The sequence below is a fragment of the Halichoerus grypus genome, chromosome 6, assembly GCF_964656455.1.
Source record: "Halichoerus grypus chromosome 6, mHalGry1.hap1.1, whole genome shotgun sequence".
Lineage (NCBI taxonomy): Eukaryota > Metazoa > Chordata > Mammalia > Carnivora > Phocidae > Halichoerus > Halichoerus grypus.
Window position 1 is genome coordinate 37,620,343 of NC_135717.1, and position 19,314 is coordinate 37,639,656.

Sequence of the window (19,314 nt, forward strand, 5' to 3'; positions counted from 1 at the left end):
AGAACAGAGTTTAAACAGAGTTTCCTTTTACCTGATGACTCCTCTTTCAACCAGTCATCACTCCTATAGTAAACGTCTGCATTCCCTTACCCTGAGGTATTTGTGTCACCCAAAACTAGCATTTGTCATTTGGACTCAAATTGGACCATGCTTAAATGTCAGAGACCTTTTTTACTTTTTTGTGCTTTGTTTTCCGTGCCTCTGAATTGTTAGGATTGTCAAATACCAAATGCTTACTTGTCTCCTGGTGGATAATGTGTTGTTTTGTTATTTTAATAAAAAAACACCATAATTTTTATATGTAGGAATTAAATGCTTTTAACACAAATACAAATACAGTGACCGTGTCAACAGCTTCCATGGAGGCTCTGGCTTCCCCATAAATGGCCTTTGGCTTGGGAGTGGCATTCACCCTAAGGTGGGTCATTTTGATGGAAAGGATGGCATTTGGGGCTGGGTGGATGAAAGTGGAATATAGTAGGAAAAGTTGTTATTTCTTCACCCTGAAAGAGAAGGCTACCTAGACACTTTCTTTCTTTAAATTCCTCTCCACAGTTCATCACTGTGTGTAGCAAATGTAGTCTGGGTCTCTTCTTTCTTAAACCCCAGTAGGTGATAGAAAAATAAACCATCCTACCATTATTGCTTTCTTTTTAACATCAGAGTGTTGTGTTGTGTTTTGTTTTTTAAGTAGGCTCCATGCCCAGTGTGGAGCCCAGTGCAGGCCTTGAACTCACGACCCTGAGATCAAGACCTGAGCTGAGATTCAAGATTCTGACGCTCAACCGACTGAGCAACCAGGCACCCCTAACATTAGAGTTCTTTTAGAAAATCTGGCCTGTCAGTTTTAGGAATATGGTGGGCACATGTTGAAAGTTTAGGTTGGGGAGGGGGGAGTATTAACTATTAGAGAAAATACTTTTAAAGATATACATGATTTAAGCTACACGCTTGTCATAAAGGGTAGCTTGGGAATTGCTTTTCATTTATAATAATGAGGTGCTTGGTGTGTGTAATTGTGTCTAATGAGCGTTAATGAGTTTGAGATCTGAATATCCTTATTAGAAAAGTTAATAGTATGGAATGTGTAATTACCAAGATTTTTTTTTTTACACCTTTAGCTTTAATTAAAATACTCTGATAAGTATGTGAGTTGTTTATGTTATAGTTGCATGGTTGAATGTGAGAATATTATCGTTACACGTAATTGTCGGAATATGAAAGGAAAGCTTTGTGATAGTGCTTAATGTGTCAAAGATCATATGTTATAGTATCAGTTTTATAAGCTACTGTTCATAACATGACTCTAAAATTTGGGGAAGTTGGAAAGAAGGGAAATCTTAAGAATAAGAATAAATAGTAGGACATAAAGCTTTTGCCTTATGGTACGTGCTCACCAAATGAGGACATTCGGATGGTTGGACAGAGGGATGGATTGAACTTGAAGTGACCAAGGAGATGCAGATTTGGGGTCATCTCTGTTAAGTTTGAAGTCCTTGGGAATGGGGTTCTTTATGTTGCTCCAGATTTTCCTTCGGTCTTTTGGGATTGGCCCCGGTAGATGGTGGAGTACCAGGAGGGAGTGCCCTGCAAGCCATCAGTAGGCCGGGTAGTGGGCGTGGATGGCTTCGTGAGGCTGTGCCAGTTCCTGAATCTCAGTGGTACTGAGGTGACGCCTGGATAAATGAAAATCCATGCAGAATCTCCAAGCCTCGTTCCATCCATTAATTTTAGCTAGATCAGTCAGTCAGGTACAGTATTTCTTGAGCAGCTTTAGATAGCCAGACGGCTTAGCATGGGGCCTTCCTGCATAGGAAACTGTAGGAAAGAAAGGTTTGGTGTTAATGCCATTGTACATATAAGTTTTGAGGAATTGAAATTTTGTCATTAGAAAGATTAAAGTCCTAGACTTATTAATTAATAAGTAACAAAACTGACCAACTAGGTGTCACCTCTGCCCCTTCTTTAATCCTCTGTACCTGTGCAGATGAGCAGTGAAGGACCCCAGGGAAAGTGGCAGCCAAAGGGGGGCCCCTTTAGTTCATGTCAGTGATGGCAGTTGCTCCCCCAAATCAGAACACTTTCTGTTGTCACGTGTGTGCCACTCCCCTGAAACAGAGTTGAGTCTCTAGATTTCATACATAATTTTCATTAACTGATTTTGTGATCTGTTGGTTGTAAGATCAAAGCTTGAATTTCCTTCAGGTTTTTGCTCCTCAAGCGCTGCTGTGCAGAATAGGTGACTAGCTCAGGGCCTTTTTCTCTGCGCAGCTCCGTTCTTAGTAGCCTTGTTCTGTTGCCTTATGACATATGTAGATAGTTTGCTGATGAAATTGTACTGGCTTCTCAGTAGCTTGTCAATCATTTGTGGGCTTCTCCCTTTTACTTAACTTTCTCGTTTGTCTGTCTGTTTGTTGTTTTAGCCATCCTGGGGTCTCCAGCTAGTGGGATTCAGAACACAATTGGTTCTGTTGGCACAGGCCAGCAGAATGCCGCGTCTTTAAGTAACCCAAATCCCATAGACCCCAGCTCCATGCAGCGTGCGTACGCTGCTCTTGGACTCCCCTACCTGAACCAGCCCCAGACGCAGCTGCAGCCTCAGGTTCCCGGCCAGCAACCAGCACAGCCTCAGACTCACCAGCAGATGAGGACTCTCAACCCCCTGGGTAGGTGAAGGAACGCTTGAGAACTTGTTTGTCCAATGCAGCAGTGGGAATGACAAGTCTTTCTGGAACCCAAGGCGGTTTACCATTACTGTTTTTACTTTAAATTCAAATTAATATATGTATAAATTGTGATGAAGATAACTTTTAAGTGCTTGAAGTAAAGAACTTCCAGGAAAAGGCTACCGTGTCCGTTCAAGGAAGATGTTACAGGTTTGAGAAGAGAAGCATTTATAAAGGAACCAACATGAGATCGCTATGCCGCTCCTGTCTGGACAGTTTTCAGAAGGGGCATTTCACATGACTCAGAATGTGGAATCTCACAAGTTAGAATTATGACTGTCCCACTTGTAGACCACTGCTCTGCTGGAGAACTCGTAGGTGGCCCGCCACTTCCTGGCATGTCTTGGTCACGGGCTAAGCCACAGCTGCAGGCGAGCAGCCCAGACAGGAGCGGCCTAGCAAGGAGTCTCCGCACATGCCTCCTGCCTCAGCCTTGTCCCAGGCACGGGCTTCCTGCTCTCATCTGAGCTCGTCATTAGCCAGGGTTTGCTCATTCGCTCACACATCTCCATAGTTTCTGCCATCTCTGCATATTGTGTTTTTAACGTTTTTCTTTTAAATTGACACAGTGCTCTTAAAGTGAGCCAAGCAGGCAGTCAAGTGAAGTCAAGGTTGTTGTGCTAGTTTGGTTGTTTTCCTAATAAAGTACGTATTTTAACCTTAAAAATGACCCTTTTAAGATTGACGAATTAAGAACATCTCATTCATTGCTTTTTGGACAAAACCGCCCTAATGTGTATCTAACTTCTAGTGGCCTTGCAACTGGGTTGGAGCCCTCAGACCTGAGTGGACTCTTACTCCTGTTTGAGGGTATAATTTGGGACAAGACTGTTAACCTCTCTGAGTCTCAACTTTTTCTTACTTTAAAATGAATACTCTGCCCCTGAAACAAATGATACATAATATGTTAATTTAAAATTTTTTTTAAAAAATTAAAAATAAAAAATAAAATGAATACACAGATATTTTCACTTGCAAGTAATTTCTATGATTTTATTTTCTGATATGAAAAGAAAAGGTGACACAAATCTTTGTGACGGGTCAGTTTAGTTGTTTAGGGCATGATATTTAATGAAGCCAGAAAAGAAGTCTGAAGCTTACAAGCAGATCATTTGTCCTTTTTTGCACAGCCACAGAGTCCACTTACGATACCAGATAGCCTCCACAGAAATGCTTGATTTTGGTTACAAAATACAGTGAGAAGGAGTCTTACAACTGAATTTGTACAAGTTGATTACAATTATTGAAAATATAGCTTGCAGAGTTCCTGCCATGGTGGCTGTTATTATAACTGCTAAGAATCACTTATGTGGTGACTTGTTTACGTTATCAGTACTTTGAAGTGTATATTATAATTTAGGACTTGGTTGATTTCTTTCTGTCTTTAAAGGAAATAACCCAATGAACATTCCAGCAGGAGGAATAACAACAGATCAGCAACCACCAAACTTGATTTCAGAATCAGCTCTTCCAACTTCCCTTGGGGCCACAAAGTAAGACCCGTGTTTGAATCAGCTCCTATCTGAGTGATGGTCGCACATGAAAGTGGGTTGGGAATCACGAAACTGTGATAGTTTCTTAAATGTGTGACAGCGAAGATGGTATGGAGGGGGGTGCTTTTTAAAAATTATTATTATTATTATTATTATTATTATAACTATAGAGCAGATAATAAACACAGTTTCGGTTTTGTTGTATATACGTCACTTGGCTGTCCTGAGTTTTTAAAAGTCAAGTGTGGTTGAAAAACCTCATTAAATGAAGCGCATTTGCATCACTTCGGTAGGTGTAATGAGTATTCTTGTTCTTCCCCTAGCCCACTGATGAATGATGGCTCGAGCCCTGCAAACATTGGGACCCTCAGCACTATACCTACAGCGGCCCCTCCTTCCAGCACCGGCGTTCGGAAAGGGTGGCACGAACACGTCACTCAGGACCTACGGAGCCATCTAGTGCATAAACTGTACGTGGCTGCCTCACCTTTATTCACATATGCTGGAAACATTTTGTGGCTGACAGCAGTGTGACAGTTTTGTAGTTTCACTGATGTCTGATTTAATTCCTGAGTGGTCCCCTGGGTCTCAGGTGACAGTGCCGTAGCAGCTGAAGAGGGTCACACGCTTGTTCAGGGAGCCACAGCCACTGCTGGCAGGCCAGAGAATCCCAGTTGGGGGGTAGTGTCAGAGCGTCCATGGCTCTGCCCTGCAGGGGATATGAACTGTCATCCATGTCACAGAGGTCAGTATTTCTAGTGTGGCCAGACCTCCTGTCCTCTGAGCTCTGACATGCAGCAGGGAGCTGGTGTTAGCTCAAAAGCTTTGCCTTGTTTTATAGCTGAAGATTATAATCGTGGAGGCCCCTGAGAGCTGGGGGAATTTGGGCCTGGTGAATACAGAGGGCAGGATAGCACCACATATAGTATGTTAACAGACAGGAAGTAAATAGTTAACTTTTTCGAGCTACTAAGTTAAATTGAAGGGGAAATTAGATGAGCTTAATTCCCCTGGAGTGTTTTTTTCCTTCATCTTTTTAATTGAAAACTATTTATGATAAATAGTTTAAAGATTAGGAGTTCCAGGGGCACCTGGATGGCTCAGTCAGTTAAGTGTCCAACGCCTGATTTTGGCTCAGGTCATGGTCTCAGGGTCAAGGGATCGAGCCCTGCATCGAGCCCGATGCTCAGTGGGGAGCCTGCTTAAGATTCTCTCCCTCTGCCTCTCCCCCCCCCAGCTCACACCCTCTCTCTCTTTCTCAAATAAATAAATATTAAAAAATTAGGAGTTTGAAATTGTATTATTCTTGAGATGATCTAGCACATTCTATAAATAGCAAAATATTGGTGTGTTTGACGTATAGATAAATTGATAGGTCAGTATTGTTTCCAGAAAGTGATTTCATTTGTGTGTTCGCATACTGGGCAAGAGAGATTTGGCATTTCTCTCAGCAGTATGTTGCCCCCCATAAGTAGATGGTCTCATTTCTCTCTCTCCATGTCATCATGTATAAACTAGCAAGACACTGATGGTGTCTCAAAAGTCTGTTGACAGAACATTTTGTCCTTGCAGCGTCCAAGCCATCTTTCCAACCCCTGACCCGGCAGCCCTGAAGGATCGCCGCATGGAGAACCTGGTGGCCTACGCTAAGAAAGTGGAGGGGGATATGTATGAGTCTGCCAACAGCCGGGTAGGTTGCCATCCGTGTTCCAGCCGCACGACACCCACAGTCGAAAGAACGGCATCTCTCTGGAAATGGGGAAATCTGTCAGTCAGGTAGACTCATCACCTTGAGGACACTAACCAGAGAGACGTCCCAGATAAGACAGCAGACCCCTGCACAGCTCTCTTGGTTGACGACACATGTCCACTACAGTGGTGAATGAGCATGTAAAATTGTGTTTTATCCATGGATGGACTTTACAGGGGGCGCTGTTTCTAATGCTCGTACTGTGTTACTGCCAGTGTCGAATATCCAGGAAGTGATTCGACTGCGGAATGAAATGTAATGTGCATTTAGCGCCCCTTGTCTGATAAGTCCTATAATGTCACTAGGCGTTCAACAAGAAGTTGGGCCTTGGGTTTATCGGTTAGAAGTGCTGGACGCTGGGGCACCGGGCTGGTTCAGCTGGTAGAGCTTGCGACTCTTGATCTTGGGGTCATGAGTTCAGGTACCCTGTTGGGCCTAGAGCTTACTTAAAACAAAAAACAACAGAACAGAAGTGCTAATACTTAATCTTTGCCAATGTACTTAATGTAAAAGTTCATTCGTTTGCTAAAACATATAAAACAGATTGGCTTTGGTTTTTTTTTTCCCCCCCGCACAGTTTTGGCTGCTTAATATTGAATGTTATTGCTCTTTAGGATGAATACTATCACTTACTGGCAGAAAAAATCTACAAGATACAAAAAGAACTAGAAGAAAAGCGGAGGTCGCGTTTGCACAAACAAGGCATCTTGGGTAACCAGCCCGCCCTGCCGGCTCCCGGGGCGCAGCCCCCAGGGATTCCGCAGACACAGCCTGTGAGGCCTCCAAGTAAGGACTTCACCTCCTTCTGCCAGCCCTCAGTCTGATGGCTTGTTTTCCCCTCTGGGTTTGGGGTGCGTTTCTAAGCCTAGAGAACTGTGTTCTCGGGGAGCCCACACTTTGGAAGCTGTGTGATTGCGGCCGTGGCCTTCCGCACCGGCCTGTTTCTGGAGAGGCCTCGGGAGGGTGTGCAGGCGTCCGAATGCTCAGTGCCTTCGCACCTACTCACGGGTTTTCCCTTTAAGTTTGACATTCTGAAAGTAAAATTCCTTGTTCCCAAATGAAGGATTATTTTAAATAAGCAGGTTTTTTGTGCTATTGCAGATGGACCCATGCCCCTGCCGGTGAACCGCGTGCAGGTGTCCCAAGGTATTGAACCGTTGTTGTGAATCATATTTTGGTTTAACACTCAACAGCCGCAAAGCTGATTCGTTGATCCTCTTCTGTCTGCATCTCTTTGTAGCTCCTTGTTAGTCCCTCCCCTCCTTCTGCTGGTGGTTGGAATTTACTTCCACAGGCAGTGTGCTTATATGTGATATTTGCAAGTTAGAAGACCATAGGAAGGCTCTCCCAGGACATCAGAAGCAGGGTTTAGCCTTTTTTTTTTTTTTTTTTTTTTTAAGATTTTATTTATTTGACAGAGACACAGTGAGGAAGGGAACACAAGCAGGGGGCGTGGAAGAGGGAGAAGCAGGCTTCCCGCCAAGCAGGGAGCCTGATGGGGGCTCGATTCCAGGACCCTGGGATCATGACCTGAGCCAAATGCAGACCCTTAACGACTGAGCCACCCAGGCGCCCCAGCCTTTTTTTTTTAATGGACAGGAAGGGATATCATTCTTTGGAAGAGTCTCCTCCAAAAGCCTCATTGGTGGGGGCAGGAAACCTGTCGGAAGGCTGTGAAGGAGAGCGTTGAGCCGGACTGAAGAGGGTTTGTGCTCCTCCTTGGGTTGGGGTGTGCTGGCAGCAGCCTGAACCACTTTTAAAGGCTCTTTCTCAAGTTGAGATTCTCTGGTGTCTCTGGTTGAAACACTCATTGGAGTTTGGGAGAGGAGCATTTCAAGGCTTTTACGGATCTTGTCACATCAAGACTTGAATAACGGGACGTTTTTATAGGTTGTGAAATAAGGTGGCAACATTATCCAGGAGATTCCAAAGCAAGGCCTTGCTGCTGTGTGCAGAGTAGTACGAGAGGGGAGAAAGGGTCATTTTAAAAGTTGTGGTAGTGTTGGGGTTATGAGTTTGAGCCCCACGCTGAGTGTAGAGATTACTTTCAAAAGGTAAATAAAAAACTTTTAAAAAGTTCTGGTAATCTTAATTGCATACTGAAGAGACATGGTAGGTCAACTGATGTTTGGGAGAAACTTCAGGGCCTTGTTTTGATGGACAGACTAGATATGAGAGTGAAGGAAACCAGGAAGTCAGGAAAATGGAGCCTTGAGAATGTAGCTGAATGCTGCGTAGGGGATGACATGGAAGATGGGGCTGATTTGGGATGTGAGGAGGGCTGTCAAGCAGGGTATTGAAGGAGTTTTATAGCAAAACCCTCATAGCTCCCTTACAAGCACATCTCCGTCTATAAAGAGGGGCTCTTCGTGGTGCTGTTTCTCAGTACTGCCTTTTTCTCTTATATAAAATCCTCAAGGAGAGGGGGAAGCTTATAGCCTTCCTAGAAAGTCTTCCTGGGCCCGTGCCAGGACTGGTTTGTTTTAGGGTGACATTTCTAGGTGTCCTTGAAGGTAATGCTGAGGGAGGCACATGTTCTCTGAGACCTTCTCACGCCTGTGCCAGTGTTAAGACGGCACCTCAGGGATTCTGTTAGATTCCCAGCGTCAGTCCTAAGACTTGCTTGAACCAGCATTGATGTAGAGCTTTACACGTAGGTGTGGAGTTTACAGAGTAAGGTGGGAAGTGAGGAAGAATGAGACGCCGTGGTCCGGAGACGTGTAGCAGCCAAGTGAGGTGTCTTTCATAGTGTGACATTCCTGTGGGCTTTGGACACCCCTGGAAAGGGGAAGATAGCCACGAAAGGGGGAGCTTGCCAGTCTGGAGAGAGGAGGCTGCGATTGAGAATTGCTCACCCTTGGGCACTTTCTAAACACTTTACATGCTTGCAAAATTAAAACCATATTTCAAGTCTTATCCCAGTTTCTAACAATAAATGTAAACCCAGCCGAAGAGCCAGGAGGCCTGGGATGATGGGGCAGGCCTTCCTGCAGGAGAGGAAAAGGGAGCCATGTGCTCTGGAAGGTGTTGGGGAGGTTGGCTCAGATGGGTGCCCTGGCCTTAGCCAAGAACTCCTCCGTGGAGGGTAGGAGTGCCTTCCTGGTGCCACCTCGTTCATTGGTGGTTGACCTGACTTTCTCCCTTCGTCTCCTCATGCTGCCCTGCCCCCACTCCACCAAACCACTCTCACCACCGCCACGTCGGTGCCATTTTTCTGTATTTGAAAAGTGTTACATTGCCATCTTTCCTGATTTCCTGGGTGATTTCTGTTGTATGTCTTGCATATGTATTCCAACTTATTTTGCGTAGAGTTTGGCGAACTGTAGCTCTGTTTTCCTGTGGGTGCTTTTTCTAATGAATCATTGTGGGTGCATTTACAGGGATGAATTCATTTACCCCGATGTCCTTGGGGAATGTACAGTTGCCACAAGCTCCCATGGGACCACGTGCGGCATCCCCCATGAACCACTCTGTCCCGATGAACAGTATGGGCTCCGTTCCAGGGGTAAGTGCTCCTCTTTGCCTCAGCTGTGCTGAGAGGGCCTTGCTCGAATAAGGAAAATTCTCTACGCAGTGAAATTGAGATTGTGCTTGTTTCTCTGGATTTGGTTATGCTTTATTTACTTCATATCTCTCTCCCTCTCTCTTTGGTCTTCATGACTACAAATGAGAATTATATGACCATTGTTTATTTTTATTGGGATGATAAATTCATAGGAACTTGTGACTTTGTGAGAAGACACAAGTTCTGAGGTTGGAGTAGGCAGTCTCAGATATGTCGCCGAGAGATGCTTGACAGCGTCTCTTGGCTCCTGGAGCTTACTGTCCTGAGGCTGCTTTCTTAACACGTCAGAGAAGTTGTGAAAGGCATATTTTGAACTTTAAAGTGTAGCATGCTATTGATCTCTATTCAGAGATGAATTTGAAACTGGCTTCTTGGAGACGTTGCATGAGAAAGCACGCAAAGTGCCTGGGAGCCGGAAGGTCTTAGTGGTGGTTCTCTTGCCACAGGGAAGGGAGGGTTCAGAGAGTTCTGTCTTGAAGACGCTGGTCCTCATCCTCCGATCTCTTGATGATGCTTGTCTTTTAGATGGCCATTTCTCCTTCCCGAATGCCTCAGCCTCCGAACATGATGGGCGCTCACGCCAACAACATTATGGCCCAGGCGCCTGCACAGAACCAGTTCCTGCCACAGAACCAGTTCCAGTCCTCCAGTGGGGCGATGAGCGTAAACAGTGTGGGCATGGGGCAGCCGGCGGCCCAGACAGGCGTGCCACAGGTACTGCGCACCCGGGTCGGGGCCCCAGCTTCCTCCTGATTAGAATTCCAGAATACACATCTCATTATTACACATGAGCATCTCTTGATTTTTTTACCCCCATTTTGTTGTTATTTTTACCTTCTTTAGAATTACTCTTATGATCTCTGGGCGAACTTCATACCAAAGTGGAATGGATTGTGGTTTTTTGGTTCATAGGCTTTGTGTTTTGTGTTTTTGGGTTTTAGTGGTCATTTTCTTGGTTTTTATTTGTGTGTTTTAAATTCACATGTGATCTTGAGAGACCTTGAATATTAGAGAGTGAGGACAAGGCCCCATGAACTCGGCTGGCGACTTGGTTGGTGTGTCCTGTTGCCCGTCTCTCTGGGCATCCTGGGTGAAGTCCGCTAACTGGATCGATTGAGTAGTTCTCTTCTTGTCAAATTTGTTTTTAATGATGCTGTTTAAAGCTGAGGAGAACTATTTTCCATTCATTTTAGTGCCTTTTTTCCCACTTTGGAGAACTGTTAATTGTCGGGCATGGAGTTGCTGCTGTATACACATGTGCATGCGTTTAGAACAGGCTGGATCTTCCCCTGGAAGACAGTATTCCTGTTCTCAGTTTTTACATGAAATAATGTTGAAAAAAGTCATTGACTATGTTCGATTTACTCACTAAATATTTACTAATTCTTCATTTCTGTAACACACCGTTGTTCTGGAACAGCAGACCTGTTCCTGTAAATACTTCCGACTCTTTGAACTCCTCGGCCTCACTGTGGTGGAGCTGCCAGGGGCATAGTCGTTCACACGTAAATGAAGGGGCGTGGCTGTGTTCCAGACTTGCCTACAGGAACAGGCAGCTAGCTGGATTGGGCCCTGACCCCTGTTCTAGAGCAGTGATTTGGAATCGCTTTTTTAAGAAGTCCACAAATAATTGTGAAGCATGTCCCCATTTGGGAATCACTTTATTGAAACATTTCAGTGTTTCAGTAAGTCATTTCTTGAAAAAAGAAATACCTTTTTCAGTGGTCTAAGCGGGTAGATGTTTTGGAGCATGAAGCTTGTAAGCTGAGTGGATATGTGTTAGTTTAAGCCAGAGGTTTCAACAGTTCTGTAAATCACAGGATGAGAAACATTGCATTGCATTAACTTTACTGGAAAGTGCATGTTATTATAAGTGTACAGCTGGGTGAGGTTTTACAAATGGCACATGCCCTTGAAACGGGCAGACCTCACCAAGAAACCGTGGTTAGATTTTCATGCGTTTAATTCTTTAAATCTGTTGGGGAAATAACTTTAACATCCTCTCTTGGCTCTGTTAGGGACAGGTGCCTGGTGCCGCTCTTCCTAACCCTCTGAACATGCTTGGGCCCCAGGCCGGCCAGCTGCCCTGCCCACCAGTGACACAGTCACCGCTGCACCAGACGCCACCTCCTGCTTCCACGGCTGCCGGCATGCCATCTCTCCAGCACCCGACGGCGCCTGGGATGACTCCTCCTCAGCCAGCAGCCCCCACCCAGCCATCGACTCCCGTGTCGTCTTCCGGGCAGACTCCCACCCCGACTCCAGGCTCCGTGCCCAGTGCTAGCCAAACCCAGAGCACCCCTACGGTCCAGGCAGCAGCCCAGGCCCAGGTGACCCCACAGCCTCAGACCCCAGTCCAGCCCCCGTCTGTGGCCACCCCTCAGTCGTCACAGCAGCAGCCGACACCTGTGCACACTCAGCCTCCTGGCACACCGGTGAGCCCCGCAGTCTGTCTTTGGGCTGAAGCTCCTGATCGAGAACTTCTCCATAAAAAAAAATCCTGTCACAAAGTTGTCTTAGTGTCTTGGCGCAAGCCCAGAGAGTATCTGTCCCCTAATCAAACCGTAGGAGCTGTATTTTGTCCCTGACATTGGCTCCAAAGGCCATGTTTGTGTTTGGCCAGATGTGACTTAAGATTATCTTCTCTCATTAAACGAGTTTTTAGAAATTAGCAGTTATAAAGAAATCATACGTGGGTCCTCTGTCTGTACATAGGAGCCGTGTGTTCCCCATTATCTGTCCTAGGTGGGTGTCCTCTGAGTGTTAGTAGTTTTTCTCTTAACATTCTGAGGATATGGTAAACAAGTCACGTTCCTAATTGTATGTGCTTTGACTTTGCCTGTCAGCCTTATTTTCAGACCTGGAGCCTATTCTTCTCATGACAAAATGGCAGACCCAGGTTAGCGCTTTCTGTGGCTCATGTCTGCCCAATCCTCCGTGGACCTGCTTGCTGGCCGTGCCCAGCTGTAGGCTGCCCACTCGCCACCCCCCGCACCCCTGCCCCAGTTGCCAATGAAATCTTCACCTCTGTTTTCATATCATCCTGACTTAGAAACCACCCTTCCCTCTGAAATACATTAACTTTATTCTTAGGGACTGAGGATATTTATTTATAAAATATCAAAATCTTAACAACACCCCCAAGATAACATTACCGTATGTATTTCTCTACAGGAAGTATGTTTATTATTTATCCTTATTTTATATTTCTTATTTTTAAGATTCCTTTGTAATTTTATGTCCTCTTTTGTTTACTTAAATTAGAACTCTGTGAGGCGGGGTGCCTGGGTGGCTCAGTCAGTTGAGCATCCGACTTGGTTTCGGCTTAGGTCGTGATCTCAGGGTCTTCGGGCTCTGAGCTCAGTACGGAGTCTCCTTGTCCCTCTCCCTCCCCCTTTTACCCCTCCCCTGACTTATGAATGCTCTTGGGCTCGCTCTCTCTCTAAAATGGATAAATAAAATCTTTAAAAAAACAAAACAAAACAAACAACTATGAGTAAGGCTTTGAAAATTGAGAGTTCTTGTGGTGGTTCCTTACCTTGATGTTTGCTTACTCCACCACCACCACCACCACCACCCCTGCCCCTGCAGTTATAACAGGCTAATTACACATTCTTCATGTAGGCACTTCATCCCCCTTCTACATGTACACTTCTATATATACAGTTAAGCATTTTACAATAAACTGTAATGACCTTATTGGAAGGAATTAATTTTAAAATAGGTGGTTCTGTGACTTAGGTAGAAACTTCCAGAAAATAGTCTTATATCAAAATGTGGAAAGCCCTGCTCTTCCATCTCTACATTCTTGGTAGGAAGTTCTTTGTGTTTCTACATGAAGTTGACTTCCCCTGGGACTCCTGTTTTAAATTTTCTGTTCTTGGGCGCCTGGGTGGCTCAGTTGGTTAAGCGACTGCCTTCGGCTCAGGTCATGATCCCGGAGTCCCTGGATCGAGTCCCGCATCGGGCTCCCTGCTCGGCAGGGAGTCTGCTTCTCCCTCTGACCCTCCCCCCTCTCATGCTCTCTCTCTCAAATAAATAAATAAAATCTTTAAAAATAAATAAATAAATAAATAAATTTTCTGTACTTTAGCTCTCTCAAATAGGGCTGTCTGTTAGGTTAGTGTTGAGAAATGTTAACATGAAACTGTGTTTTGGGTGAACAATAGAGTTTAACAGCATTTCTGTTGTCTTAGTACCGGAGATAAATAATTTTCGTTTCTCCACAGCTTTCCCAGGCAGCCGCCAGCATCGATAACAGGGTCCCTACTCCTTCCTCGGTGGCCAGCGCTGAAACCAACTCCCAGCAGCCAGGACCCGATGTACCAATGCTGGAAGTGAAGACAGAGGTCAAGACTGAGGACACTGAGCCTGATGCCAGTGACTCCAAGGGGGAGCCTGGGTCTGCGGTAGGTGCCATTCCAGGGCGTGAGCAGATGCGCAGCACGCAGATATGTCACTCAAGTGTGCTAAGGGGAGACACCACGGGTCCTCCGTGGATGACGCTGCTTTTTGCTTTAATACCCTGTTTGATTATGGGTTCAGAGAGGATAGAGGTTAAAAATAGAGTGGTTATTTTTAGGTATTAGGTATGGGTTTTACTTTATTTTGCCAGAAATAAGAGTACTGGTTTATATTTTAAATGACTGAATCATCCCGTGACTTTTCACTGCCGTTCTTCGTTCATACGTAGTTCTGCAGCGTTGGACTGCACAAGGGTGTGCTCGTTCACAAACCTGTGGCAAAAGTTGAAAACTGGATCCAGCCCCATAGACATGTTTTGTTTGACCCACACAATATTTTTAAAAATGAGGAATTACAAATAAAACTCTGAATTTCTGGCTTTTCTTTGAAAATGAGAAGCTCTGTCAGCATTGCGCTTGCATTCCTGTGGCAGCAGTCTGGGTGGGAGCCTCAGCCGGGGCTTGGGCTCTCCAGTTTGCCCAAGTCCCCATTCCTCCCTGCTGGCTCTGTGACTTCACCTGCCTGGCCCTCTGAGCAATTTGGTTTTTTCCCCAATTTTCAAGGAGGTTCTTGTTCCAAACTAGGAGGACCTATATGTGAAACTACTGAGCAGGTGGTGGGGTGTGTGGATGCAGTGTCTTGTAAGCACTCAAGCATGTAAATTTTTTGAATCAGGACTCTGATTGCAGTGGTGCTGTATTAAGGCAACTCACCCAGCCCCAGATGCTCCAGTCCTCCCTGGGGGAGAGGAAGGGATGGTAAATGCAGCTCGAGTAGGGGATGGTTTGACGAGCCCAGATAGATGGTTGAAAGACTTCCAGTGAGGCTGAGTTAGAATAAAGTTTTTTGCTATTCATACATCGTTGTCTGTAATTCTGTTTTTCTCAAGATGATGGAGGAGGATATACAGGGATCTTCTCAAGTTAAAGAAGAATCAGACACAACAGAACAGAAATCAGAATCGATGGAAGTGGACGAGAAGAAACCAGAAGTCAAAGTAGAAGCTAAAGAGGAAGAAGAGAACAACGCTAATGGGGCCGCCTCTCAGTCAACATCTCCTTCACAGCCACGCAAGAAAAGTAGGCCGTGTTTCCTTGAACTTTTCAACTGTGCTGCCTTTCCGTCGTGTTGTGATTGCACATTGCGGGTTAAAAACTAAAGCTTTTATCTTTGCTGCCTGCCATTCCCCAAGTTTTACCTTTTCAGAAATGGTGACAGCGAGCTAGACTCCAGCCCGAGGGCCCACAGGGCTTATGGTAGGAATGAGAAACGAGCCACGGCTCTGAGGGGCAGCCCAGGAGCACATCTCTCCTCTGAGCTGTCACTGGCTGTGGGGCCAGGGTAGAGATTGCATCTGAGTCCTTGTGCCTGCCAAGAAGCTTGGGCTTTCTTTACTCGGCAAGCTGTGGACAAGCATGATAGATTTGAGCAGGAGATTGCCCGAAAGCCATGCGAGGGAAGTTACCACCATGGCAGAACATGTGCGCACTGTTACAGACGGGAGACTGTGTGCCCAGAGTAAGTGCGCAGTGCGGTAGGGCCCAGTGGCCTCGGGTGATAAGTGAAGATGCTCTGGGCTCTGAGATGTGCTGGCTGAGCCAGTCTCACAGAGGGAGTCGGAGGGAACCCATTGGAGGTCCACTGTAAGGAGGTCAACAGAGTGTCAGAACGTTGTTAGGTGACCCTTGCAAATGGGGGATGTGGCTCAGAAGTTAAGAGCTGCTTGTGGCACATTTGAGAAAGCAGAGAACTGTGAGAGGCTGATATTGTATAGTTTTGCCACTGGGAGGGAGAACCTACAGAAGCTTTCAAGTTTTTGGTCTAAGACCTGTTTATGCTCCTAAAAATTGAGGATCCCGGAGTTTTTGTTCATATGGATTATCTGTCACTATTTACTCTATTAGAAATTTTAAAAACATTCATTTAACAAATCTGTTACATGGCATCCACGAATAACACATTTTTATGAAAAATAAGTTTCCCACAACAAACATACTTAGAGTAGTGACAGTGTTTTCTGTACAATTTTGCGACTCAGAGATTTCGGCGGACGTGGCTAGACTCTCCTGCTGCCGCTGCTGTCTCTGTTGTGCTGCGTTGTTCGGTTCATGCCCCTGAAGACAGCCCCACCCCACGCAGATAGCTGTTTGATAAAAGAAAGAGTAAGAGCTTTTTCAGATAATTGTGGGTGTTCTTTTTTAATACTACACCAAAACTCAACAAGTGCAGGTTTCCTAAAGATTAGTTTCTGTGTGAAGTCTGGATGCATAGCTCTGGGTTCTTCATGCCCAGTGACGTTAGAGTCCATCTGTCTTGTGCTGTGAATGAATCTTTTGTCCTTGTGTGAATTTTTTTTTTTTTTTTTTAAATAACATGATCCTTTGGTCATCTTGGAATTTGGCTCATGAGTTACACAGATTTTCCAGATGTCACCACACTTCACTGTACGATAGTTTTAAAAATCACATTGATTAATACCACTGTGAGTCTCCTCAAAAAAGTCTTGGAAATTTGGGAAGGCTGTCAAACTCACATGACAGATAAAAGTTCTCCAAATTCGAATTTTGATGTAAGTCCAAACTTTACCATTGGCAACAAATACTGTCAGTTGTCCTTGGTGTCACTAGCCCACTTAGTTCCTTTTTGGGAAAATGTCTGCCACTTGCCCAGATCTGAATACCCATAGCTCGTCTAACCTCCCCAGTCTTCTGTGCTCCGTGCAGAGAAGCAGCTGCCTCCACTCTCAGCTCTGCGCACACGAGCGTTTTCTGTCAGGACCGCCGGCTTCCTGTTTGGTCATTGGAGATCCAGACGCGTAGCCAGGGCTTGAGAGCACGACGACACTAACGCAGCATTAGTGCCGCTGCCTGCGTTGTGCTGCGGTGCGAGGGACTCTCCTTGTGGTTCCTTTTACCCATTTGTGCCGGCGTCAGCACGGTGTACCAGGCAGGTGACGGCCTAGTGTTACTGTGAAAATCGTTTTATGTTATGGAAGTAAACTTGGTTGCACAGACCCTTGAAAACTGGATCCAGCCCCATAGACATGTTTTGTTTGACCCACACAATATTTTTAAAAATGAGGAATTACAAATAAAACTCTGAATTTCTGGCTTTTCTTTGAAAATGAGAAGCTCTGTCAGCATTGCGCTTGCATTCCTGTGGCAGCAGTCTGGGTGGGAGCCTCAGCCGGGGCTTGGGCTCTCCAGTTTGCCCGAGTCCCCATTCCTCCCTGCTGGCTCTGTGACTTCACCTGCCTGGCCCTCTGAGCAATTTGGTTTTTTCCCCAATTTTCAAGGAGGTTCTTGTTCCAAACTAGGAGGACCTATATGTGAAACTACTGAGCAGGTGGGTGTGTGGGTGTTCTTTTTTTAGAAAGGGCCTGGAGCAGTGCTAGAACTTTCTGAGACGACAGGAACATTACGTGTCTGTGCTCTCTGTAGTTGTCACCAACCACATGTAGCTCCTGAGCACTTGAAATGTGGCAGGTGTGACTGAGGAAGTGATTTTACATCAGGCCGGTGGCTAAAGACAGGAGTTTGGAGCTGCTTTTTCCTTGGCATAGGTGTTTTCAACAAATGTGTAGTGAGTAATGAGCGACTGACCGAAGTGACGTGCGTGTGAGGTTGCCCCTGGGAGATGATGGGCCTGCAGCAGGCTCGCCACAGGCTCTGAGAAGAGCCCGATCGCTCCCCTTGGGCTTCGTGCGCCAGAACGTTTCGTGGTGTGAAAGCCGCTGCAGACAGTATGTGAGCAAATGCGCATAACTGCCTTCTCACAAACCTTTATTTTTGGAGACTAAAATTTGATTTTGTGTATCATGAAATATTATTCTTTTCTTTTTTTCCTAACCGTGAAACACCACAAAACCCAATCTTAGCTCATGAGTTGTACAAAGGCAGGTGGCTGGTCAGATTGGGCCAATGAGTCCAAGTTTGCTGACCCCTGGCCTAAGAAGAAGGAAAAAGCTATTGATTAAAGAATTGTTCTCTTGGAAAGAGTTATTCAAAGAAAACCAAATGCTACTCCATTACTGTAAAAACAGAATAGAAGAAAAGGAGCTAGCTGGAGGCAGGATGTGTATGTGTTTCGTGAGGCTCCCGTGGGGCACATCTGCTCACCGGCCCCCAGCAGTGGTCCCATCTCTAAAGCGGGATGCAGCAGAACACAAGCGCTGCTCACCGACCTGCCTCTTGCCTTCATAGGTTGTTACGCACGTTTTCCCCGGTAGGTAAAACTCATTGGGTTTTCTATGAATGTATCGTCTTGAATATATGTGGCAGCCAGTGTTTATCCTTGGATTGGTGACAACACAAGGTGTAGTAGGAAATGGAGTGGCTGAGGGGTGGAGGGAATGAGCATTGGTAAATGTAGGAGGGAACGATTCAGAAGTTTTGGGGAAAAACTTGATTTTGTTTCTCTGTTACTATGTACATTTGTTTGTGAGGTTGTAAGACAAAACCATTTGTCCCAGGTATCTGAGTTTACTTTGTCCAGGGACAGACAGATTTCATCAGAGGAAGAAAGGCCCTCTTCCAGTGAAATGGCTTTATTACCACCCATTGGATCAAGGAAGCAGATTTGGGAGTTAGCTTCATTTTCTGTTGCAGCACAGTTTTAACGTTGGAAACCCTTATTATTGAAGAAGCAAACTTACCAGTGTGATATTTAGCCTTGTGACGTAGAAGCAGTTTTAAAACCCTAATGTAACGGTGTTTTCAGAAGCCCCGAATTGTAGCTTGAGAATGTCCGTGGACTCTGCGGTGAATGAGAGCCCTTGGGAGCTGCACGGCTTGGGGGGCCATGGGTGGAGATGATTGGGGCCTTCTAGAAGCAGCCTAGGCTTCCATTTGAAATGTGATGGACAAAGAGTCTGAGCGCCTTGTAAGTAGGGTCACTTCCTGATGTTTTCTAACCGTAGTCTTTAAGCCGGAGGAGTTACGCCAGGCTCTGATGCCAACCCTCGAAGCGCTGTATCGACAGGATCCGGAGTCCCTACCTTTTCGGCAGCCTGTAGATCCTCAGCTCCTAGGAATTCCGGTAAGTTAATATAATAAAAAGAAAGCCTTACCAGAGATACTTAGAATATCCATGTTTTATCTCTGAAAATTGGGTAATGAACCCTTGTTTTGAAGATTTTTCTCCTATTAAAAAAAAAAAAAAACTTTTCTGTCAAAACAGTAATATATCTTTGTCTCATTGATTGGAATGTCTGTTTCGCCACCTGTTCGGTCAGCCCCGGGGGTCCGTGGCAGGGGCGCACCGCCTGCTTGCCTTGGTGCACAGCCTCCGTAGCCTTGCTGTCTGCCTGGGGCTCTG

At 45.5% G+C, this 19,314-nt stretch overlaps 1 protein-coding gene across 5 annotated transcripts in view; it reads left to right on the forward strand.

Annotated features, from left to right (window-relative positions):
• The window catches only part of CREBBP (CREB binding lysine acetyltransferase), a 123,637-nt gene that overhangs the window by 79,583 nt on the left and 24,740 nt on the right, over positions 1-19,314 (forward strand). For 3 of the 5 annotated variants that reach the window (XM_036090815.2, XM_036090793.2, XM_078074895.1), the window contains 12 exons: positions 2,424-2,666; positions 4,117-4,219; positions 4,543-4,689; positions 5,792-5,909; positions 6,584-6,755; positions 7,071-7,115; positions 9,350-9,474; positions 10,060-10,248; positions 11,553-11,969; positions 13,764-13,943; positions 14,888-15,077; positions 18,917-19,035. In XM_036090815.2, the coding sequence (XP_035946708.2) occupies positions 2,424-2,666; positions 4,117-4,219; positions 4,543-4,689; positions 5,792-5,909; positions 6,584-6,755; positions 7,071-7,115; positions 9,350-9,474; positions 10,060-10,248; positions 11,553-11,969; positions 13,764-13,943; positions 14,888-15,077; positions 18,917-19,035 (2,048 nt within the window). The remainder of the gene's footprint in view (positions 1-2,423; positions 2,667-4,116; positions 4,220-4,542; positions 4,690-5,791; positions 5,910-6,583; positions 6,756-7,070; positions 7,116-9,349; positions 9,475-10,059; positions 10,249-11,552; positions 11,970-13,763; positions 13,944-14,887; positions 15,078-18,916; positions 19,036-19,314) is intronic. The other 2 variants (XM_078074893.1, XM_078074894.1) reach the window with 2 other exon arrangements.